This window comes from Zalophus californianus, chromosome 12, assembly GCF_009762305.2.
Source record: "Zalophus californianus isolate mZalCal1 chromosome 12, mZalCal1.pri.v2, whole genome shotgun sequence".
Classification (NCBI taxonomy): Eukaryota; Metazoa; Chordata; class Mammalia; order Carnivora; family Otariidae; genus Zalophus; species Zalophus californianus.
In genome coordinates, this window is record NC_045606.1 from 87734099 (window position 1) to 87759342 (window position 25244).

The 25244-nt window shown below is 41.2% G+C and overlaps 1 protein-coding gene across 2 annotated transcripts in view; it reads right to left on the bottom strand.

The window, feature by feature from the left end:
* The window catches only part of SLC35B4 (solute carrier family 35 member B4), a 42740-nt gene extending 23413 nt beyond the window's left edge, over positions 1-19327 (bottom strand). The window contains exons 1-2 of one of the 2 annotated variants that reach the window (XM_027573949.2): positions 17801-19324; positions 11890-12003 (exon numbers count right to left, since the gene is read on the bottom strand). In XM_027573949.2, the coding sequence (XP_027429750.1) occupies positions 11890-12003; positions 17801-17877 (191 nt within the window). In that variant the 5' untranslated portion in view covers positions 17878-19324. Of the gene's footprint in view, positions 1-11889; positions 12004-17800 lie in introns of both variants that reach the window. The other variant, XM_027573950.1, reaches the window with a different exon arrangement.
* Positions 19328-25244: the final 5917 nt, after the last annotated feature.

Sequence of the window (25244 nt, forward strand, 5' to 3'; positions counted from 1 at the left end):
AACTGGAAATATTTATGCACCCAACATGCGAGCACCCAAATACATAAAGCAGTTGATAGCAAATATAAAGGAACTAATTGATAATAATACAGTAATAGTAGGGGACTTTAACATCCCACTTACATCAACAGATCATCTAAACAGAAAATCAACAAGGAAACAATGGCTTTCAATGATACACTGGAATTGATGGATTTAACAGATGTATCCAGAACATTCCATCCTAAAACAGAAGAATTACACATTCTTTTCAAGTGCACACGGAACATTCTCCAGAACAGATCACATATTAGGCCACAAAACAAGCCTCAACAAATTCAAAAAGACTGAAGTCTTATCATGCATTTTTTCTGACCACAAGGCTATGATACTAGAAATCAACTACCAGAAAAAAAAAATCTGTAAAGATTACAAATACATGGGGGTTAAGTACCATGCTACTAAACAATGAATGGGTCAATCAGGAAATAAGGAAAGAAATTAAAGGGTGCCTGGGTGGCTCAGCTGGTTAAGGGTCTGCCTTTAGCTCAGGTCATTATCTCAGAGTCCTGGGATCGTGTCCCATGTTAGGCCCCTGCTCAGCTGGGAGTCTGCTTCTCCCTCTCCCTCTGCCCCCCTCCCTGCTCGTGCTCTCTCTGTTGTGCTCTCTTTCTCAAATAAAATCTTTCAAAAGAAAAAAAGAAGATATTAAAAAGTACACAAAAACAAATGGAAATGAAAACAATGGTTTAAAATCTTTGGTATGCAACAAAAGCAGTTCTAAGAGGGAAGTTTAGAGCAATACAGGCCTACCTAAAGAAGCAAGAAAAATCTCAACCTTCCCTTACACCTAAAGGAGCTGGAAAAAGAACAAATGAAGCCTAAAGCCAGCAGGGGGATGGAAAGTATAAAGATCAGAGCAGAAATAAATGGTGTAGAAACTAAAAAGACAATAGAACAAATCTATGAAACCAGGAGCTGGTTCTTTGAAACAATAAAATTGATAAATCTCTAGCCAGACTTATCAAAAAGAGAAAGGAACCAAATAAATAAAATCACAGATGAGAGAGGATAAATAACAACCCAACACCACAGAAATACAATTTTAAGAGATTATGAAAAACTATATGCCAACAAATTGGACAACCTAGAAGAAATGGATAAATTCTTAGAAACCTATAAATTACAAAAACTGAAACAGGAAGAAATAGAAAAACTTGAACAGACGATTATCAGCAAAGAAGTTGCATCAGTAATCAAAAAACTCACAACAAAGTCCAGAACCAGATGGCTTCACAGGGGAATTCTGCCAAACATTTAAAGAAGAATTAAAACCTATTCTTCTCAAACTATTCCAAAAAACAGAAAAGGAAGGAAAAGTTCCAAATGCATTCTATGAGGCCAGCATTATCCTGATACCAAAACCAGAAAAAGACACCACAAAAAAAGAACGACACACCAATATCTCTAATGAACACAGATGCAAAAATCCTCAACAAAATACTAGCAGATTGAATCCAACAATAAATTAAAAAAATCATTCACCATGATCAAGTAAGATTTATTCCTGGGTTGCAAGGGTAGTTCAATATTTGCAAATCAATCAACGTGATACAACACATAAATAAGAAAAGAACCATATGATCATTTCAATGGATGCAGAAAAAGCATTTGACAAAGTACGACATCCATTCATGATAAAAAAAACCCTAAACAAAGTAGGTTTAGAGGTAACATGCTGTCTATAAGAGACTCATTTTAGACCTAAAGACATCCACCTTTAAGCATAATAAAGATCATATATGAAAAAACCCACGCTAACATGATCCTTAATTGGGAAAAACAGAGCTTTTCCCCTGAGGTCAGGAACAAGACAAGAACGCCTACTCTCAACACTTTTATTCAACATAGTATTAGGAGTCCTAGCCATAGCAATCAGACAACAAAAAGAAATAAAAGGCATCCTAATTGGTAAGAAAGACATAAAACTTTTATTATTTGCAAATGACATGATACTGTGTATAGAAAACCCTAAAGACTACCACACCCTAAAGACTACCTTAAAGACTAAATAGACTACCCATAAAGACCACCCTAAAGACTATCAAAAAACTGCTAGGACGGACACACGAATTCAGTAAAGTTATAGGATACAAAATCATTCTACAGAAATCTCTTGCATTTCTATACATCAATAATGAAAGCAGCAGAAAGAGAAATTAAAACAATTCCATTTACAAGTATAATAAAATAAGATACCTAGGAATAAACCTAATCGAAGAGGTGAAAGACCTGTACTCTGAAAACTAGAAAACAATGATGAAAGAAATTTGAAGAGACTACACAAAGAAATAAAAAGACATTCCACGCTCATGGATTGGAAAAACAAATATTGTTAAAATGTCTATACTACCCAAAGCAATCTACACATTCAATGCAATCCCTATCAAAATACCATGAACATTTTTCACAAAGCTAGAACAAACAATCCTGAAATTTTTATGGAAACACAGAAGACTCCAAATAGCCAAGACAATCTTGGGACGGGGGGGAAAAAAAGCTGGAGGCATCACAATTCCAGACTTCAAGTTATATTACAAAGCTGTAGTAATCAAAAACAGTATGGTAGTGGCACAAAAAGAGACACATAGATCAATGGAACAGAACAGAAAACCTCAGCTAATCTTTGACAAAGCAGGAAAGACACCCAATGGAAAAAAGCCAGCCTCTTCAAAAAATGGTGTTGGGAAAACTGGACAGCAACATGCAAAAGAATTCAACTACTTTCTTAAACCATACCCAAAAATAAATTCAAAATGGATTAAGGACCTAAATGTGACATGAAACCATAAAAATCCTAAAAGAGCACAGGCAGTAACTTCTCTGACACTGGCTGTAATAACTTTTTACTAGACAGGTTCCCTGAGGTAAGAAAAACAAAAGCAAAAATATGGGGACTACATCAAAATAAAAAGCTTCTGCACAGCGAAGGAAACAATCAACAAAACTAAAAGGCAGCCTATGGAATGAAAGAAGATATTAGCAAATGACATATCTGATAAAGGGTTAGTACCCCAATACATAAAGAATTTATAAAACTTAACACCCAAAAAACAAATAATCCAATTAAAAAATGGGCAGAGGACATGGATATTTTTCCAAAGAAGACATAGAGATGGCCAAGAGACAAAGAAAAGATGCTCAACATTACTGATCACTGGGAAATGTGAATCAAAACTACAATGAAATATCACCTGACACCTGTCAGAATGGTTAAAATTAACAACACAAGAAACAACAGGTGTTGGTGAGCATGTAGAAAAAAGGAACCCTCTTGCACTGTTGGGGAATGCAAACTGGTGCAGCCACCGTGAAAAACAGTCTAGAGGTTCCTCAAAAAGTTAAAAATAGAACTACCCCTATCCGAAGGGGTACGTGCACCCCGATGTTTATAGCAGCAATGTCCACAACAGCCAAACTGTGGAAAGAGCCAAGATGTCCATCGACAGATGAATGGATAAAGAAGATGTGGTATATATACACAATGGAATATTATGCAGCCATCAAAAGGAATGAGATCTTGCCATTTGCAACGACATGGATGGAACTGGAGGGTGTTATGCTGAGTGAAATAGGTCAATCAGAGAAAGACATGTATCATATGACCTCACTGATATGAGGAATTCTTAATCTCAGGAAACAAACTGAGGGTTGCTGGAGTGGTGGGGGGTGGGAGGGATGGGGTGGCTGGGTGATGGACATTGGGGAGGGTATGTGCTATGGTGAGCGCTGTGAATTGTACAAGACTGATGAATCACGGATCTGTACTTCTGAAACAAATAATGCAATATATGTTAAGAAAAAAAAAAAGAAGAAGAAGATAGCAGGAGGGGAAGAATGAAGGGGAAGAATGAAGGGGAGTTAAGTCGGAGGGGGAGACGAACCATTAGAGACGATGGACTCTGAAAAACAAACTGAGAGTTCTAGAGGGGAGGGGGTGGGGGGATGGGTTAGCCTGGTGATGGGTATTAAAGAAGGCACATTCTGCATGGAGCACTGGGTGTTATGCACAATGAATCATGGAACACTACATCAAAAACTAATGATGCAATGTATGGTGATTAACATAACAATAAATTACTAAAAAAATAGAACTACCCTATGATCCAGTAATCACATTACTGGGTATTTACCCGAAGAATACAGAAACACTAATTCAAAGAGATATATGCACCCCGATGTTTAAAGCAGCATTATTTATTATAATAGCCAAGATATGGAAGCAGCCCAAGTGTCCACTCACTGATGAATACATACAGATGTGGTACACACATACATAAACACACACACACACACACACACACACACCAGAATATTATTCAGCCATAAAAATGAATGACATCTTGCCATTTGCAATGACATGGATGGAGCTAGAGAGTATAATGCTAAGTGAAGTAAGAAAAAGAAACACCGTATGATTTCACTCATATGTGGAATTTAAGAAACAAAATAAATGAGCAAAGGGAAAAAGAGCGAAAGAGACAAACCAAGAAACAGACTGTTCACTACAGAGAACAAACTGATGATTACCAGATGGGGTAATAGGTGACAGAGATTAAGTAATGCCCCTGTCATGATGAGCACAGGATGATGTATCGAAGTGCTGAATCACTATATCGTACATGTAAAACTAGTATAACGCTGTATATTAACTAACTGGAAGTAAAATAAAAACAAAAAAAAAATCTAGATTGGGGCTCCTGAGTTGCTCAGTTGGTTAAGCGTCTGCCTCGGGCTCAAGTCATGATCTCAGGGTCCTGGGAGCGAGCCCCTCCCTTACTCAGTAGGGAGTCTGCCTCTCCCCCTTCCTCTCCCTCTGCCTGCCACTCCCCCTGCTTGGGTGCTTTCTCTCTCTAATAAATAAATAAAATCTTAAAAAAAAATAAAATCTAGATCATTTCCAAAAAAGACAAAATACCAAAACATTAACTATTAAACGTAAGTTGATCTACTTTTGGCTTCTTATTACAGAGACACTAAAAGATATTTGGATATGTTAATACTCCATTGGCAAATTTAAAAAGGCATATGCTTTTAAAATTTTTGAAATGTATTCGTAAAATTCAAATTCAAAAAAATGCTGGTAAAACTGACAGCTCACAATTGTTTACTTCTTAGTTTTCACTAGAAATTAAGGTTTCTCAGGGTTAAGAACTCAAATATATGTAATTAAATCTACTAAAAATAAGGAAAACATCTCCGTATAGTAGGAGAGTAGGATGTGTTTTCAGGAGAAAAAGATGTGAGAAATGGAGATGGTGTAGCTGGGGCCCAGGGGCACAAGAGCACCTGGCTTCGGGGGTCCCAAACAGACCAGGTTTGGCCACTGGCTGCTCACAAAACCCAAGGGCAGAGAAAGGGCGGTGGTGAAACAGGAATTTATTTCAGTGAGGCCAACACCCAGAAGACAGGGGACTAGCATCTGAGAGACTATCTCCAAAGCGCTGAAAAGGTTTATATATAAGAAAATGTGGAGCAAAGGTGGGTGGATATGTACAGGGGGGCAGTGAAAGTCAAATTAACCATTGTTTTGAAGTGAATCATGGGGCAGGACCTCGCTAGCTTAGGGCAGTCCCTACTGCTCAAGGGGGCAGTTTCGGTTCCCATCATGGGATGCTTTGCCCACAGGGTCTTCAGCTGAGCCAAGAGACAAGCTGGAAAGAAGAACACAACTAGAAAGTTTGAGGTCAAAATGGAGGCAGCCAAAGTCCTCTTTCAATACATTTTTTGTGAAGGGGAGAAAAAGTAATTTTGTCCTAAAATGAGGCTGACTGTTTAAAGGGAAAAAAACATTAGACAAAACTGGGATGTAGGGGGAAAAAATATTGTAGGAGGTTTGTGGAAAAATAATCTTTAAACAGGAACTTTCATGTGTGGTCGACCTGGTTCAGATTAAAATAAATTTATTTTTAAAAATGGGTTTTAATATCAAAAGTAAGCTGGTACAAAATTAGAATTTGGTTTTCTATTAAAAGGACAAAGTTTTCTTGGGCTTTTGGTGTCATTTGGGTAAGACTAAAATTCTCTTTACCTTTTAAGTATTAGATTTTGTAGTAATCTGTGATCCTATTTAGGCAAGTGCTTTAAAACCTTTTCTAAAAATATTTTTGATTGGGGCGCCTGGGTGGCTCAGTCAGTTAAGTGTCTGCCTTCGGCTCAAGCCCTGATCCTAGGGTCCTGGGATGGAGCCCCTCATCGGGCTTCCTGTTCAGCGGGGAGTCTGCTTCTCCCTCTCCCTCTCCCCTTCCCTCTGCTTGTGCTCTCTCTTCGAGCATGCTCTCTCTCTAATAAATAACATCTTTAAAAAAAATATTTTTGACCAACTTCCTAAAACCAAATTCTAAGTGAAGTCTTTTTGACCTAAAATATTCCAAAGGACTTGTTAAATGAATTAGGCTTATCTAGTATGTAAATTACATGGAAAGCACTGTCAAAAAAAGTAACTCTAAGCCTTTATATTTGTAAGACTGTGGCACATGTGGATAAAGTCCATTCTGCTTCTGCAAAAATAGCCCCTCACTGCCAGACTTTTGTCATCCTAATGTCCTTGTAACATGGCAACCTCTGAAATTTAAACAACTTTTTATTTCAGGATAGAAAAAAATCTAACTGTGCTCCTAACTTTTCACAGACAAAGTAAGACATCTTATTGGTCGACTCCTCTAAATTTACGTTGTTGAGTTAAAAAGGGCCTACCAGGGGCGCCTGGGTGGCTCAGTCAGTTGAGCCAAATTGAACTCTTGATTTCGGCTCAGGTCACGATCTCAGGTTCTGAGATCGAGTCCCACATCAGGCTCCACACTCAGTGGGGAGTCTGCTTGAGATTCTCTCTATCCCTCTTCCTCTGCAACCCTCCCAAAATAAATAAATAATTTTTTAAAAGATTTTTATTTATTTATTTAAGAGAGAGAGAGTGAGAAACAGCATGAGAGGGAAGAGGGTCAGAGGGAGAAGCAGACTCCCTGCTGAGCAGGGAGCCCGATGTGGGACTTGATCCCAGGACTCCAGGATCATGACCTGAGCCGAAGGCAGTCGCCCAACCGACTGAGCCCCCCAGGCGCCCAATAATTTTTTTTTTTAAAGCGTCTACTGGAGGACATTCATGATTCACAATTCACTCCTTCTGACAGGTCTCTATTTCCCTGATTAGGGATAAATGTAAATAAGGCTAGGATCAAGAACTGCTCCTTAATTCTTAAAATTACTGCAAAACCTGTTAAAGCAATTGCAGCCCAACAAATACCCTTAAACTCTCTAGCCAAAGTTGTCCTTGATAACGGAACAGCTCTGAACTATCTATTGGCTGACGAAGACGGTGTCTGTGCTGTCGACACCACCTGCTGAGCCTCTACCTGACACCTGTCGACGCTGAAAGTCAGGTAAGATCAAAGAACAAGTCGCTTGGCTTAAGAAGGTGACTCCTTCCACAGGGTCTTTCTTTGGCTTATTTGATTTTGATTGGTTTGGGTCTTGGGGACCATGGCTCTAAACTGCACTCCAAATATTGGTATTTATCCTACTTATGTAATGATTATAATCTCCCTAGTGTGTTGTATTCTTTCAAAAGCTTGAGACACATGTAGCAGGACATCGAGCAAATGCTCTCCCTAAGACTGGAACATCTAAGGAACAAAGAAAATAACCCACTTAAAGGAGTGTGAATCTGAGGCTGTGACCTATGAATATCAGAGGTTAAGCAAAAAGGTCATGACTTATGGATAACACACAAAGAAACAACAAAAACTTTAAGAACTTAGAGCAGTAACAGAGACTGGTGCTAAGGCCTTAAATGTTCATCACATCTCTCAGTTAAGAGTCTGATCAAAAAGGGGCAATTGCTCAAAAGAAAACCACTAGCCCAAAATGGTGCCACTAAGGTTAAGGACCCAAGTCAATAAACCAAGACTTAATTCCTTACCCAAGTGCAATTTCAACCAATCCCCCCTCCCCGGAATGTCACCTTTATCCAGTCAACATAGAATTCCCTGGTCAATACTAGGGACTTTTCTGATAGACCCCCCGTCTGCTCTCCTTCTGAGGCAACTTTGCCTAAACAATGCATATCTTGCTAATAAATTCCTTTCCGCTTTTTTTAATGCCCTCTGCCTTTAAAAGCCTTTCCCTTCTTTAGCTCAGTGGAGCTCCCCTCTTCTTGCTAGATGAAATACTGCTTGATTCATGAATCATTTAATAAAACCAATTAGATCTTCAAATTTACTCAGCTGAATTTTTTTTTAACACTGAGAACACCTATTTCACAGTCTCTAAAATACTATTGGTGACTTCACAAGGTTTCTTGCCAAATTTTCTTAGTCTTATCTTGAAACGATGCCATCTGGAGACAGAGTTCATCAAGGCCTTTTAGAAAGATAATGAATTCCAAGTATTCCACATTGCTGTCTACATAGCATGGCCTAGAAATTGCTCCTGGGGATGAATGGTATCCCCATGATGTCAAGATTTTGACTGCAGCTTCACAGATAGAAAATAAAACAGCCAGTTTTATGGGACACACATGGAGGTACGATTGTTAGGGCAAGATCCTGGGGAGCTTCACAGGCCAGGTTAGGGAGCTGGGCTTCCCTCTGAACCTACTGGTGACCCCCGAGTGCCTGTGAGGGGGGGGGTGTCACAATACAATGGTAGGAAGTCGAAATACAGGGATGGAGGGGTGGGAGGCAAGAGGCCAGCCAGCTAGGACACCATTAAAAAAGTTAATGGCGAGAGTGAATGCATTCCTGAACTGTGCTAGGGGCAAGCTGAATGGAAAGAGATAATGGCGGGGGCGGGGGGGGGGGGAGAGTCAGAGGAATAAAAAATGTGGGGGATCCTTGTTCTCACCATACTGTCTTGATGACCACAGTTTTGTAATATAGCTTGAAATCTGGAACTGTGATGCCTCCAGTTTTGTTTCTCTTTTTCAGGACTGCTTGGGCTATTTGGGGCACACAGATCAATGGAACAGAATAGAGAACCCAGAAATGGACCCACAACTGTATGGTCAACTAATATTCAACAAAGCAGGAAAAAATATCCAAGGGAAAAAAGACAGTCTCTTCAACAAATGGCGTTGGGAAAAACGGACAGCAACGTGCAGAAGAATGAAACTGGACCACTTTCTTACACCATACACAAAAATAAATTCAAAGCGGATGCAAGACCTAAATGTGAGACTGGAAGCCATCAAAATCTAGAGGAGAACACAGGCAGCAACCTCTCTGACCTTGGCCCCAGCAACTTCAACAAAAGCAAAAATGAGATATTGGGACTTCATCAAGATAAAAAGCTTCCGCACAGCAAAGGAAACATTCAACAAAACTAAAAGGCAGCCTACAGAATGGGAGAAGACATTTGCAAGTGACATATCTCATAAAGGCTTAATATCGCAAATATATAAAGAACTTATCAAACTCAATGCACAAAAAAACCTAAATATTCTTAAGAAATGGGCAGAAGATATGAATAGACACTTTTCTAAAGAAGACATCCAGATGGCTAAGAGACACAACATCACTCATCAGGGAAATATCAATCAAAACCATGATGAGATACCATCTCACACCTGTCAGAATGGCTAAAATTAATGCAAGAAAGAACAGGTGTTGGTGAGGATGTGGAGAAAGGGAAGCCTCTTGCACTGTTGGTGGAAATGCAAACTGGTGTAGCTACTCTGGAGAACAGTATGGAGGTTCCTCAAAAATTTAAAAATAGAATTGTGTAAGACTGTTGAATCACAGACCTGTGTCTCTGAAACAAATAATACATTATATGTTTAAAAAAAAAAAAAGAAGAAGATAGCAGGAAGGGAAAAATGAAGGGGGGGGAATCAGAGGGGGGAGACGAACCATGGGAGACTGTGGACTCTGAGAAACAAACTGAGGGTTCTAGAGGGGAGGGGGTGGGGGGATGGGTTAGCCTGGTGATGGGTATTAAAGAGGGCATGTACTGAATGGAGTACTGGGTGTTATACGCAAACAATGAATCATGGAACGCTACATCAAAAACTAATGATGTAATGTATGGTGATTAACATAATAAAAAAAATAGAACTACCCTACTATCTAGCAATTGCACTAAAGGTATTTACCCAAAGGATTAAAAAATACAGATTTGAAGGGGTACATGCACACCGATTTTTTTTTTTTTTTAAGATTTTATTTATTTATTTGACAGAGAGAGACAGCCAGAGCAGGAACACAAGCAGGGGGAGTGCGAGAGGGAGAAGCAGGCTTCCCGCTCAGCAGGGAGCCCGATGTGGGACTCGATCCCAGGACCCTGGGACCATGACCTGAGCCGAAGGCAGACGCTTAACGACTGAGCCACCCAGGCGCCCACACCCCGATGTTTATAGCAGCATTATCAACAATAGCCAAACTATGGAGAGAGCCCAAATGTCCATCAACTTATGAATGAATAAAGATGTGGTATATATATACAAGGGATTATTACTCAACCATTAAAAAGAAAGAAATCTTACCATTTGCAACCACATAGACGGAGCTGGTGTATTATACTAAGTGAAATAAGTCAGTCAAAGAATATAAATACCATATGATCTCACTCATATATGGAATTTAAGAAACAAAACAGATGAACATATGGGAAAGGGGGGAAAAAGGGAGAGAGGGAAACAAATCATAGGAGATTCTTAACAGTAGAGAACTGTGGGCTGATGGAGGAAGGTTGGTAGGGGATGGGTAGATGGGTCATGGGCATTAAGGAGGGCACTTGTGATGAGCACTGGGTGTTTCATATAAGTGATGAATCACTGAATCTACTCCTGAAACCAATATTGCACTGTATGTTAACTAAAATGTAAATAAAAATTTGAAAATAGGATAAAACTATAGAGTGATTTCCAAAAAAAAAAAAAAAAAAAAAGTGGGGGCTTCTACCATGATGTAAATGCTGGCTTAGGGAACCGAAAATTTATGTAGATATTAAAGCCAACAAAGAAACAACCTACTCAGAATACTTAGCATCACGTTGGGAAATTTAAAAGCACAATATTAATAACAAAATTCAACCACATTTTCTATAGCAGGCTACTCAGGAATGTTGTAAAAAAACACCAACCACCGAGAGCCTTAACCAGTCCTTGGATACATTCACACCAGGTAAATCCCTAGCAACAGGATTACATGTCCTGATCTTACTACATGCTCACAACTGGATGCATTACACTTTTATTTCCAGTCCCTCTCAGCAAGAATGTTGAATTTTCAATACACTGTTTATTAGAAGAACTGTCTTGTTTTCTATTTGGCCCCCTGAGTACAGTTATGCAAATCTGGACTAACGGGTGGGTGTCTGGAATCAACAATTTTGCCTTAGCTTGCCATTCACTTCCTTTTAATTGAGAGGAAATGTACGTAACATAAAATCAACCATTTTAAAGTGAACAATTCAGTGGCATTTAGTATATCATGAGGCTGCATAAGCACCACTTGTTTATTGCCCAGACCCATTCATTTTTAAAAAGGACCAATAATACCACTCTTAGTGTATTTGATAACTTTACCAACATGAGGCTAGCATACATTAACTATTAAAAAACATTGTGGTCACACTAAGCCTTTTACCAACCATATATTACACACATATACACATTGTTGTCTCCGTCACAATTATTTTGTGTTGCAGGGGGAATTTTATTCTAAAAATAGGCTCCCCGGAGTTTCACAATATATTAAATTCAGAAAATGAATTACCATTATTATTCTAATATCTTTGACACAGATCTTATAAAAGGATATCTCATACTCCTATCTAGTTACCAGAAAAGTCCTGAACTTCTTTAAAAAAAAACAAAAAAAAACAAAGGCTAAAAGAGACTTCAATGTGCCATACCTTATTGGGATAGCTGGCTGCTTCCTTCCCAAATCAGCTTCAAAAAGGAAGCCTTCCACAGCAATAAATAAAAATTGTGCAAATGTCACAATGTTCCCGCATCCTGGATGCTTCCTGTGTAGTAAAAAAACAAAGAGGCAAATAAGGTACAAAAAGCTGAGATAAAGGGCACCAAGACTTGTTATATTGATAGTATGAAATAACAGAGAGGACTGATTTCTATTACCCACTGTCCTTTATCTCAGATTTCCTATCCCATGGATCACACACATCTATCAATAGAGCTCGCAGAGAAGAACGTCAAGCTTGCTATTTCTTCCCTAGGTGTAGCAGGCCATGAGTAAGAATTGTGCTAACACTCATTCTCAGAACTACGATACAACTTTTCTAGTAAACTGTGGGAAGTTGGTCGTATGTACTTGGGATACTCACTTCATCAAATGGGCTTTAGTCAGAATCCTAGTCAGCCTCAGCAGCAAAGCCCAAGCACAGAAATATGCTCAGGTCTCCTGGAATGTTTACATAGTCTCCTGACCAGGAACCACCCAGACTACTGTCAACAGAAGACAAGCACCCATTGTTGGTGACTGGGACATCACCTTAGAGAAAGTCCCCCTGGGGGCAACGACTGGTTCTTGGGGTGGGGAGATTCATACTCTTTTTTGAAGTATCAAGTATATATAAATACAGCACATGAACCAGTATATAACGTATCTGTCGGGAGGTGATTAGGGAAAAAATGTCTACAGACAAAGGGTCTTTGGCAGGGGTAAGGAGAAATAAGGAGCAATAATGAGAAAAGGCTGAAGAACACTACTATCATCTACTGTTCCCCACAGCCCTGAACACAAGTATATTAGGTACTCCACAAATGGTGGAATTGAATCGAACCTCTTCAGGGATCCACTAAGGGATGAGGAGTCTTCCACAGTATCTGTTAGGAACATATTTATAAGGCAGAAAAAGTCCTTCTGACCTCACTCCTGAAACACTCTGCGAAAGTCAGTTTACTTAAAATGTTTGTGGTTTGGAGTTTGTCCTCCATTGGCTTCTGCTCAGTCACTGGAAGAAGTACAAAGTGACCAGTTGTCTCTGTTTCCCTGAAGCTTCCACATTTCTCAGGCTTCATATTCCATTTTCTCATCAAGGACATTTATTTACCAGAGGCTAGTGATTAGATGATTGTTGTATTATAAATGTACAATTACATCTAATATAATGCTATTTAGAAAAACAACCCCGTTCTCTACTGGTGGTACTATTATTAAATAGCAATGTCAAGTATACAAGTTCTTAAATACACCCATCAGGCATAAAATAGATAACCCTGAACATAAGCCACTCTCGTGCAGAGCTATGCTTGCCATCTGCAACAACTGTGGCTACTCTTTAGGCTCTATGAAGGTGTTCTTGAAAACTACTGCTTTGTATTCAACAATTACTTTTAGCATTTATGTTCAAGGGATACAGGGTAAACACTGCAAGAAGCCATAAACAATCACGTAAGACATCGACCTCATTCAAAGAGCTAATTAAAACCATTAGCCTAATTATGAGTGACAGAAGGTACTTTAGCTCTAGCTAGTTCCTGGCATGGTGCTTTTCAACTCTGGTTAGGCTGCTCTTTAGAAACCCACGTGCCTGAGGAGCACCCCCCCCCTCCGCTCCCCCCCAGTTCTGCTTAGACTGCTGTGGGGTAGGGCCCTGGAACCTGTACTTTTCAAAGCTCTCTGCTTGATTGTGAGGGGCAGCCAGAGCTGAGAACCACTAGTGTAGGTCTGGGGAAAGTGCTGGAAGATGTGTGTGGGAGGGTGTGTATGCGTCTACATAAGATGTGCAGGTGGTTCCCATATGCTATCACAGGGCTGAGAACCACCCAAAGTGGTTAAAATTACACAATGACGGGCAGGATCCAGTCCTATAGAGTGGAAGTTAATTACCCTATCTAAGTCTTATTTCCTTATCTTTAAAATGCGAACAGTATTAGTGCCTATCTCACTGGTTTATTGTAGAGTAAACAAGCCAGTCCCTGAAAAGCGCTTAATAGTGTGCCACAGAGGGAAAAAGGCAAAGACTAACATTAGGATCTTGCGCCCTGGAAGGTCTTCAATTAAAGATAAAGACATTTATCTTGACCAATTTTTCTCCCCTATAAAGTGCAAGTGATAAATTTTTAATTTTGTATTGAGGATTCCATGAGAAAATGTAAAGTGCTAACACAAGACTTAGCCCAAATGGGGTTCATCAAGCTTCCCTGCTTCCCACTCATTTTTTTCTTTACCAAAAGATGAGGCCAATTCAATTACAGAACAATTGAGGAGAACCTATCACGTGTAAAGTTGGGTGTTGGGGAGCTCCCAATGTGAAGGAGACCTGAGCCCTTAAGGGGATGACAATATAATGAATGAGGCAAACATGAGAGTATGAAACAGTAAGAACTCAGTGCCACACAGGGAAGGTGAGGACCAACGGTGTCCAATTCATCTTCATGCCCTGCTCTCTGGGCCCAGTATCTGGCCTTTACTCAAACGGCTGAATGAACGTGAGGGCGCCTCACATATGACCTAAAATATTGTATGAAAGATAAAAAGAAATCATTTATTTCTAAAACCGATTCACTTTACAAGTGTATTCCTCACAGGATTTTTTAAAAGGCCTAACAATTTTTATCTTTATTTTACAGAGGTAGATGTAATTATGCCTATTTCATTGCTAAAGACACCGAGGTCCACATGGCACTGACTCAGGTAAGTCTCACAGAGCCACAGGGCAAATAAGTGATGTTTGCAGACACCTTTATATTACTCTTTACAATTCAGTGTTTTTTACTAAAGAGTTGTGCGGCTATTACCATTTTACGGTACCTCCCAAAGAAATCTCATACCCATTAGGGTCCCTCTCCATTGCCCCCTCCCCCATCCCTTGACAACGCTATTCTACTTTGTCTCTATTTCCACAGGATTTTAAAATATCCCTAATGTACTCACATAATTAATTTTTTTTAAATCAACTTAGCTTTTTGGGAAACACACTGTTGTATGGCTACCAATGGAACTATTTGTTTTAACTTTAATAATTCATTTTAAAACTTCAATGTAAAAACTTGGATCCTTTTCCCTAAATCACTTGTTTTCTTGAACTTTACTCCTTAGAAATTATAATCACCAACTGCAAACAGTTTCTCTTACTTTGAATTCTCTTTGGTAAGCATTCAAATTTTTACTTCAAAGACAAGCAACTTTGAAGAGAAAGAAGTTTATGCCTTTTGTACTTCTTCTTTCAGATTTAGGAAACTTCCTATTTGAGTCAAAATGGTGCACTTGATTATAAAATAAGATAGGAAAAAGAAAATGTTCCAGATTGTTTTCCTGAAGTAAGACACGCGCTACCTTGGCTAGCTAGTCAGCTGATGTGTGTGCATCCTGTTTCCAAGCTCTTTCAGGAGGGAGATCAAGGCGTCCATTCATGACTTCATGTCTGTTTTGTACACTGCGTGGTGCTTTTTATTATAGGTCCCAATTATAGATATAAAAATCAAAAGGAAGAAACCTAGATTTGTTTTCCAATTTGGGGAAAATGGAGAAAAATGTTTCCTTCTCCCTACAAGTCACTCTAGCATTTCCATTTATAGTTAGTGTTCTACTTGGCACTTCCTAGGGCACATAATGGTTCCAAGGAAGCCATATAAGAGCACAGTTCCTGCTCTATAAAAATTTATGAGCTTTCCACTGTGATGTCCCAAGATAAAGTAGAAAATTATGAGGAGGCCAAATCTACAAAGGACCTTAAAGACCATCTGGTCCAACCTGCTTTTATTTTACTGATCTTTAACAGAGTAAGAAGTGAGCTGCCCAAGCCAATCAGGAAAAAGCTGCTATTCGGTCTGATGTACACCACTCACTAAAACAATAAATGTACCCCTCACCGCTTTATGAAAACCCACTGCTGTATGCAAAAGGTCAGATTTACAAAAAAAGATAGATGAGGAAGATGTGTATGTAAATTCTTCTAAGCGTTCTAAATAGAGGCTCCTCTAACTCACAAAAACATTCCGTAAAGTTAGATTTATCCACAACTTTTCCGGAGTACCTTATAAAACAAGGTTTACCCTTACTGGAACCAAAGTTATTAGAGACAAGAGGAAGTCAGTTTGGGGCGCCTGGGTCCTGGCACAGAGCCCCATGTCCAGGTCCCTGCTCGGCGGGAAGCCTGCTTCTCCCTCTCCCACTCCCTCCCCCCACCCTGCCTGTGTTCCCTCTCTCGCTCTCTGTCAAATAAATAAATTAAAAACCTTAAAAAACAAAAAGTCAGTGTGCTCCAGGTGCTTTGCACATGCATTTCATTGAACCCTTCAAAACCCTGTAAGGCTGGTATAGCCACCGCCGGCCTTTCACAGTTCAAAGAACAGGCTCAGGAGATCAAGTGATTTAGCCAAGAGCTCACACTTAGTAAGGAGGGCCTTCAGGCGCTAGCATATTATGACGTCATACAGTCTTTGGCAGGATTTAACGGCATGTTCAACACAAGTATTATATTTATATATATACTTATATTATTCTCTGACCTTCATTTCCATGGCTGGCCTGATTTTCTCACTTTTTAAAATATTTTTAAATCAATTTCCCCAAATGACCTTCCTCTGAAGTATACCAGACTGACAAGAGAATACATTTTTAATTTTTTTTATTTTTTTAAACCTCTCTCCAACTATGCCCCAAATAGGTGGCAGATCTTTATCAATACTTTCGGCATAAGATTTCAAGCTCTGTGATAGCAAAAATTAACCCATACCTTAAGTAAACGGATTGTTTCAGAATGACTAATCAATGGCATCATGAAAACAAAATAAATACGTTTCTAGTAGGCTCCAGGTGAAGCACTGACCAAAATTCTGTGGGCTGCTTCAGGTCAAAAATAACAGGGAGGTTGCAAAAGGTACTGGACTAGGGTATAAGTATCTTGGATTCTAGTTCTGGCCCTGCCATCTACAAGTAGTAAAAGACCATCTCACTTCTCGGGACCTGTTTCACTTTCAGTAAAAGAGGTAACTCCTGACCTATTTGGTACACAAGACTGTTCTGATGGTCAGTGGATATGTGCAGATTCAGATATATGGCACTAAAGGACACCACATAGAGTTTATTCTTCAGCCAGAAAAAGGGAGGACCCAACCAAGACTTGAGATTCAGTCCTGAGCCTTTTCTAGTCTACCTGTTGTCTTTTCTGTAACAACAGCTCCTACCCACTGAACTTTGCACATTACTCAACATTATTTGAGTGCCACCTCAATAAAGCTAACCTAGTTTCCCTTTGGGAAAGTGTCACAATCATTCTTAATTTATAAAGTTACGCCTCGAAATGCATGTTTCTCAATCTAAAGACTGTAATATCTTAAAAGCTGGAATTCCTCTCTCTGGTCAAGTGGACGGGCCTTGTGAATAAGTTAAGAATCCATTCGACTACATCACCGGGAGGTATGTTTGGGTCAAGTACTCAAACCATCTCTAAGGCCAATAAAACAAATGCTTTAGGGGCCACCTTAATGAAACTCTCTGCTGTGAGTACAAAATCAGACTGCGTTAGAAGTCAAAGAGCTTTGCTCAAGTCAAACGTGTGGCATTAACAGGATCGCGAAAAGAGCTGGAGGAGCCCTGGGTTCTGCCACGAGCTCCCTGCCGACCTTAGACCCGTCACGAGAAAAACTCTGCAGCCTTCAATCCCCCAGTGTGTGGAGAGCGGGTGAGGACAGCAACACCCCCGGCGCTCCCCTCCGAGGATGCGGACAAACTGGTGCGCAGGATAGCGGCCAGCGCGCAGGACCACGGCGCAACCGTCTCCGCCGGGTCCCAGGCCGTCCCACCCCCGCCCCCGCGCGCTGCGAGCGGGGGTGCGACCCGCGAAGGTCACTCACCGGGCCAGGAGCTCAAGGAAGATCACATTACTGCAGCAGCCTGCGAACACCAGGCCCACCGCGAAGGCCGGGCGCATGGCCGGAGCGGGGAAAGGAGAGCGAGCGCGCAGAGGAGGCGCCCGCTTAAACCGCCACCCCAGGAAGCCGGGAGGCTGCGTCCGCCGCGGCACAGAACATCCCCACAGTGCCGCAGCGCTGCTCTCCTTCGGCGCCGCCGGCGGCTCCCCTTCCCCCGCGGCCGCCACCAACGCAGACGGCCGAGGAGCTGTAGTTCGCAGCCAGCCTGGGCCCCATTCATCCGAGGGGCCGTCCGGGTCCCAGCCAGACTACACATCCCAGGATGCTGCGCGCCCTCACGTCAGGCTGTGTGGCGTCCCGCCTCAAGGTTCTTCCGCTAGAGAGGAGAGTGGGCCGAGGTGCCCGTCATGCCTCGCGCGGAAAGAGGCCTCTGGGCTTGCTGGGAAGTGAAGTTCCAATGCTGTCAACGTGGTTTCTTGCGAGGCCGCCGAGGGCTCAGAAAGGAATTCGTCCCTCGCTGTAACAACAAACTCACCGCTGACGGCACTAGAACTACAGACCTGATGGATTGTCCGGAGGTGTTATCATCTGAAACAATTCTCCTGAATTGAGTGAAAGTAGAAATCCCTGTGAACTCGCTTGTCTACCTCTTGAAAAGAACATTAGGCTAGAATCTTGGCTCAGTCCCTAATCAGCTCCACTATGTCAGTCAACTTCTTTGAGTCTGAGTCTCAACCTAGGTAAGGATAGAAACAGTAATGCCTATCTTACCTGGCTCTGTGGACCTTGTTTAAATGCACTAGAACTGTGGTGTGTCCTGAGATTCGGCGTTTCTGGCATGTTCTCCCGTGACGCTGATGCTACTGGTCTGTGGACCACACTTTGAAGAGCAGATGCCTATAAAACAGATGACTTGAGAGACCTCTCTATCCCACCCCTCCTATTGGTTCGGGGACTTTGTGCCAGCCAACCTGTCCTTAGTCTCTTCCTTCCTCATAGCCTACGATCCTGCTCAAACAAACTTACTTGAGTTTTTCATTTGGCCACCAAGTATCTTTAAAGAGCATTCTAAATTCATAGTCTTTGCTTTTTACTCTGATCGAAGCCAGATTATGGAAAGTAGTCTCATTCAGACTCCTAATGACCTCTTAATTGTCAAAACCGTATGCCACGTTCTCACCTTACTTGATCTTGCAATGGCTTTTGACAATGAAAGCTCCATCCTCTTGACATTCTCTTGTCCATCTGCTTATAAGACATGAGTCTCCTGTTTCTCTTTCTACTTCTCTCTCTCTCTTTTTTTTTTTTTCAGTTTTGTTTGCGGGCTTTTCTGCCTCTGCCCCAAGTCTACCAAAGTTCCATTATTTGCTCCTCTTCTTACTGCCCTAAACCCTTCCTACTGGTGATCTCTTCTTTGTAACTTCAACCATCATATGTAACTGTGAGCCTATGTGTGTATAAATGTTCATGTACAACCCCAATTTCCTGTGTGCCTTAAATAAAACTTTCCAACAGCTTGTTTGACTTCTTCAGCAATATATCCTCTAAACCCTTCAGCTTAAGCATATACACAGCTCATCTACCCTTCCATATAGGCTCTTCTTTCTTTCTTTTTTTTTTTTAGATTTTACTTATTTATTTGAGAGAGAGAGAGAGAGCACGAGCAGGGAGAGGGGCAGACGGAGAGGGAGAAGCAGACTCCCTGCTGACCTGGGAGCCCAATGAGGGGATCGATCCCAGGACCCTGGGATCATGACCTGAGCCCAAGGAAGACGCTCAACCAACTGAGCCACCCAGGTACCCCGATAGGCCCTAATTTCTATTAAGGACATTATCCACCACCTATTCTCTTTGGGCAGAAACCTGAAAGATTTTCACAGTCTTCCTCTCCTTCCCACCATACATTATTTGATCTCTACATCCTGTCAAGTATTCCTCACAAGTATATCTAGATTCCAGCCTCTCTACCCACTTATCCTCCTGTGAAAGCCTCTGAACATGTCTTGGTATCTTCAACCTCTGCCTTCTTCAAACCATCCTCCATGCTGTCTCCAGACTGTGTTTCCAAAAACTCAAAGTCTCTATGTCACGCTGCTATTCCAAAATGTCTGTTGCAGTTGTCTAGTACTGCATAATAGACCACCCTGAAGTGTAGTGTTTCAAAATATAGTGTAGACCCAAAAAAGAAAAATTCTTTCTTACAGTTCTTTATGTTATACACATTCAACACACAGCAAGTCCATTCTCCATTGGGGTTTCTGATGCAGTTGTGGTCAGATGTCAGGTGAGGTTGGAGTCACCTGAAAGCCTGACTGGGCTGAGGAACAGCCCTCTCCACACGGTTCCTCTTAGGCTGTGCTTCTTCACAATACTGTGGACTCAGGCTAGCTGGACTTCTTATATGATGACTGACACCCCTAGAACAAGTTTTTCAAGAAATCAAAGCAGAAGCCGCAGTGGCCTCAGAAATCACACGGTGTCACTTGTACCAAGTTCTATTGGTTTCATTGGCCAACTGAAATTCACTGTGGGAGAGGACTAACAAAGGCATCAGTTGGGTGTGTGGCGGGAGGGCATCTCTGAAGACTAGCTACACAGCACTTCTTGGCACCTTGTGTAAAATTCACACTTGTAGAAGATGTACAAGCATGTCACAATCAAGCTTGAGTTTACCTCTGTAGTTTCATCTCCTGCCATTCTTCCCAGTGTTACCGAGACTCTTGCCACATTAAACACTCTCTGTTTTCTGAGTTTACAATGACTTTCAAAATTCACATCTCTGCACACGCCGTTCTGCCTGCTCAGAATACGCCCTTTCTCCTTGGTCACCTCCTACTTATCCTTTTATGGCAGTAGAGGACAGTGCAGCAAGTAGATACTTCTGCACTGTGCGGAGGGAAGGTCCCCACTCAGGCACCACCTTTCTGTGTGTAGGTTTTCAATGCACCATTCCTGGCTCCTCTTCTATCTGTAGCACTCCATCCGTACCACCTGAACAAAGCCATGAAGCATGTTGTATTGTAGTTGTCATTTTCATGTCTGTCTCCCCTGTAGACCATGCCCCTTGGTGGACAGAACCAAGAATAACTAATTCATCTCTTGATCCTTAGCATCGTATACAGTGACTGGTATATACTATGTACATATATTTTTTTGTTGAATGAATGAGCTTTGCTTTATTATTTAAGTCAAATAATTTGTATCTCATAAATTCGATAAATATGTACATGTTATTAAATATTTTTATTAAATATTACATATTTTCAGCATGACTAATTTTTAAACATAAAAAATGCACTGCTCAATTAATTTGCATAAACGATGATCTATATAACCAAGACCCTGGCCAAGAAACAGAACATTACCAGCATCCCAGAAGCTCCTTGTTTCCCCTCCCAATCACTAATCCCCTCTAGGAATAACCACTTTTCTCTTTCTAGCACCAGAATTTGTTTTGCCTGTTTTGGGACTTCACATAAATGGAATCATACAGCATATTTTCTTTTGTTTCTGCTTCTTTCACTCAACATTCTGTTTCTGTTTGTTCGTGTTGTTGCATGTATTTGTAGTTCATTTATTCTCACCGCCCTCCAACATTTCTTTCCGTGAATATACCACAAATTATTTCTCTCTTCTGCTGGTAATGGGCATTTTGGCTATTACAAATAGTGCTTCTATGGAATTTGTTGTACATAGCTTCTAGTGAACTTTTAAGCACACGTTTCTGTTGGATATGAGTATATTCATCAAGGTCTAGTCAAGAAACAGAAATCACACAGTAAGGAATGGGGAAAGTTTTTATGAAGAATTACAAACTAGTAACAGAGAATTCACTACTATAAGGAGTTAAGAAACCCCCGAGATGATACAAATAACAGATACAAGGTGCAGCTACTACTTAGGACCAAGGCAGACAACCCAAGGAAGGAACAAATTTGGAAGAGGGCCTTCTTGAGAGCCAAACTGAGATTCACTTACTGAAAAGAGAGTGATTACGGCCCTCTGGCTAGCAGAGAAGTTCAGTGAGCTGCTGATCAAACTCGCCGTGAGCGACCCCCTCTGGGGTCCAGCTGGGTCACTGGCCAATTCATCAGGAAGCTTCCTGGGGGTATTGTACTTTCTAGGTAGCTGGCTGGGGTCTGGCAGAACTCTCTAGTCACCATCTGTAAGGGTACTGATGAACTCACTGAGGTGAGGGCCACGGGGTACCTCTGGGGCTGCAGGAACAAGAAGAGAGGGGACAACACCAGAACCAGCAAGACAAACCACCTCCTCCTGCTCTGCTCCCATAGCACCCATTGGGTCACCTGGCAGAGGACAGACATCCATAGGATTTAGCTCCAGCCCCACATGCAAAGCCATGTGGAGCCATGAAGAGTGAATTTGGAGCTGAGAGGCTGCAAATCAACAACTGGGACACCCCAGGGGATTTTTAGGGGTCATTTCAACTTTAAGATTTTCATTGTTTTGGGGCGCCTAAGTGGCTCAGTTGGTTAAGCCACTGCCTTCGGCTCAGGTCATGATCCCGGAGTCCCAGGATCGAATCCCATGGGGCTCCCTGCTCAGTGGGGAGTTTGCTTCTCCCTCTGACTCCTCCATCTTGTGCTCTCTCTCTCATCAATAAAAAAATCTTTAAAAAAATATTTTCATTGTTTCATCATAAAACCAAAGTTATGCAGTATAGGCAAGCCTTCATCTCCCAGATTTTTTCTTCTTTTCCCCCTGAGTTCAAAATTCTAGCATCCCTGAATGAATAGGATTTCTTAGACAGCAGCCGGGCTCAATGACTTCAACCTTCATACAACCCTCTTCCCTGGTGAAGAAGGACCTATCACTTTGGGAATGTTCATCATCTCTGCCCCCTTGTTTGTCAGCAGGAAACGCTGTCAAGGTTGTTTTAAAAACCATTTTTGCTTCTAGTGCCAGCCACTCAGACATATTTTGAATCATTTATAAAATCCACTTAACCAAGTTGTTGACAAAAAAATTAAGTAAGATGACTCCTGTGGGATAGTGCTTGACAAGTGTCCTCAAGTTGATAATCCTACAGAGATTTGTCACTTGATTTTTTTTTAACCTATTTTCCAGATGTACCACATGAGGATGATTTTCTTCTCTCTATACCACATAAATCTTGAGGTGCTTGGAGCTGTGTCCTGGAAAGACACACTATAAATATACTTAAGGTATTATTTATAAAGTCAAAATATTTCTGTTGCTTGTTTCAGAGGTCAGATTCAAGCAATGCCCCAGCGTATTGATAGATTTATGCACTCTAGCTTCTTCAAGGACATTATTCAAGGACAGATTTCCTTTTTCAGAGCACTACATTAAGACACATAGTTTTGGAGTTTGGGCTAGGAAGGCAATCTTCCCAACCAGAATGTTAGTGGCAAAGGTCAAAGACTTTGTCTTATTAGCCACAGTATCTTCTACATCTAGATATGTCTGGCTTAGAGCAGATGTTCAGTTAGTAATGATTGGATGGTAGGAAGGAAGGAAGACAGGAGGAAAGAAAAAAGGAATGGAGGGATGGAGGGACAGACAGAGGGACAAGTGGAGGGAGGGAGGATGGAAGGGAGAAGGAAGGATCTTTAGTAAAACCAGCTCCTTTTTAGGGAACACTTTTTTTTTTAAATTTATATAAATTAGAGAGAGAGAGAGAGAGAGCAGGGGGAGCAGCAAGCAGAGGGAGAAGCAGGCTCCCTGGGACTCAGTCCCAGGACCCTGGGATCATGACCTGAGCAGAAGGCCGAATCTTAACCAACAACCACCCAGCCGTCCCTTTAGGGAACTTTTATACACAAACAGGAAAGGGGTTGAAAGTGCCACCTGCCATAGGAGACACAACTAACAGTCATTACCTGAAGTGCCTAAGTGCCACTAAGCACCAGTCCTTAGTACCTGGGCTACGAGCCAGCTCTGGAATGGCAGGAATCTTGTCTCCTTGATGACCTATGTGCCTTGCAGTTTCCTCCTTCATTTCTGTTTAAATTGATATTTGTTAAATTGTATTATTGAATTGAGGCAGAAAATCTAACTAGGAAGAAAAGACAGTTACACTAGTTCTAGTAAAAATGATAGCAGAGAACCAAGTTTTCTACATGGTGTGACATGTCTCAGAGTTACGTAGTGCATTTCCCCCCTCCCTGCCCAACCCCGAATGACTGAGAAGATTTTAAGGGGAAAAAAAAACAACAACAAAAAGCCAGACCCATGGGATCATTTAATTTCAATTTCCCTACACTGGTTCTGTCACCTTTTGCCCAACTCAGGTATTAAGTGCGTGTGAAGCTGTCACTAACCCATGTCCTGAAACATGCTTTGATCTGTTCTGGGGTGGGGGGCTAGAGGGGAAGGCGGTACATCACGGTGTCTGACAATTTCAGCTTATGAAAGCTTCCGCGCATACCTCATCAACCCCTCCATCAATTATGTAAGGTACATAGGGATTATTATTCCTGAGAAGAAATTTGAGGGTTAAGAAGGTTAAATGCATTTTCTAAGGCTCACAAATTTCAATGCATGTGGGGCCAGGAAGGTAAGGTACATGTGCCTAACTGATTTTTCAGGTAAATGTGTGAAACTGGCTGCAAAACATAAGAATTTTGTCGAGGAATTGGAAAGTCTATCTGGATACATTCAAATTCACATTAAAAAATATTTTTAGGCGCGCCTGGGTGGCTCAGTCAGTTAAGCGTCTGCCTTCGGCTCAGGTCATGATCTCAGGGTCCTGGGATCGGACCCTGCATCGGGCTCCCTGTTCAGCGGGAGTCTGCTTCCCGCTCTCCCTCTGCCCCTCCCCCTGCTTGTGCTCTCTAGCTCATTCTCTCTCATAAATAAATAAAATCTTTAAAAAAATTTTGATTGTTTAACGTACATATAACATAAAATTTACCATTTTAATCCTTTTTAAGTGTACAGTTCAGTGGTATTAAATACATTTACACGGTTGTACAACCATCACCACCATCCACTCCCAGAGCTCTTTTCATCTTGCAAAACTGAAACTCAATACCCGTTGAACAATAACTCCCTATTCTTCTCTCCCCCGGCCCTTAGCAACCTTCCTAATTTTTTGGCTCTATAAATTTGACTAGTTAGGTACTTCATTTAAGTAGAATCATACAGTACTTGTCTTTTTGTGATTGGCTTATTTCACTTAGCATAATGTCCTCCAGGTTCATCCCTGTTGTAGTATATGTCAGAATTTCCTTCCTTTTTTAAGGCTGGATAATATTCCATTGTATGTATCTACCACATTTTGTTTATCCACTTATCCACTGATGGACATTTGGATTGCTCTCACCTTCTGGCTATTGGGAATCATGCTGTTATGAACCTGGGTGTACAAATATCTCTTTGAGCCTCTGTTTTTAATACTTTTGGGTACGTACCCAGAAGTGGAATTGCTAGATCATTCCAC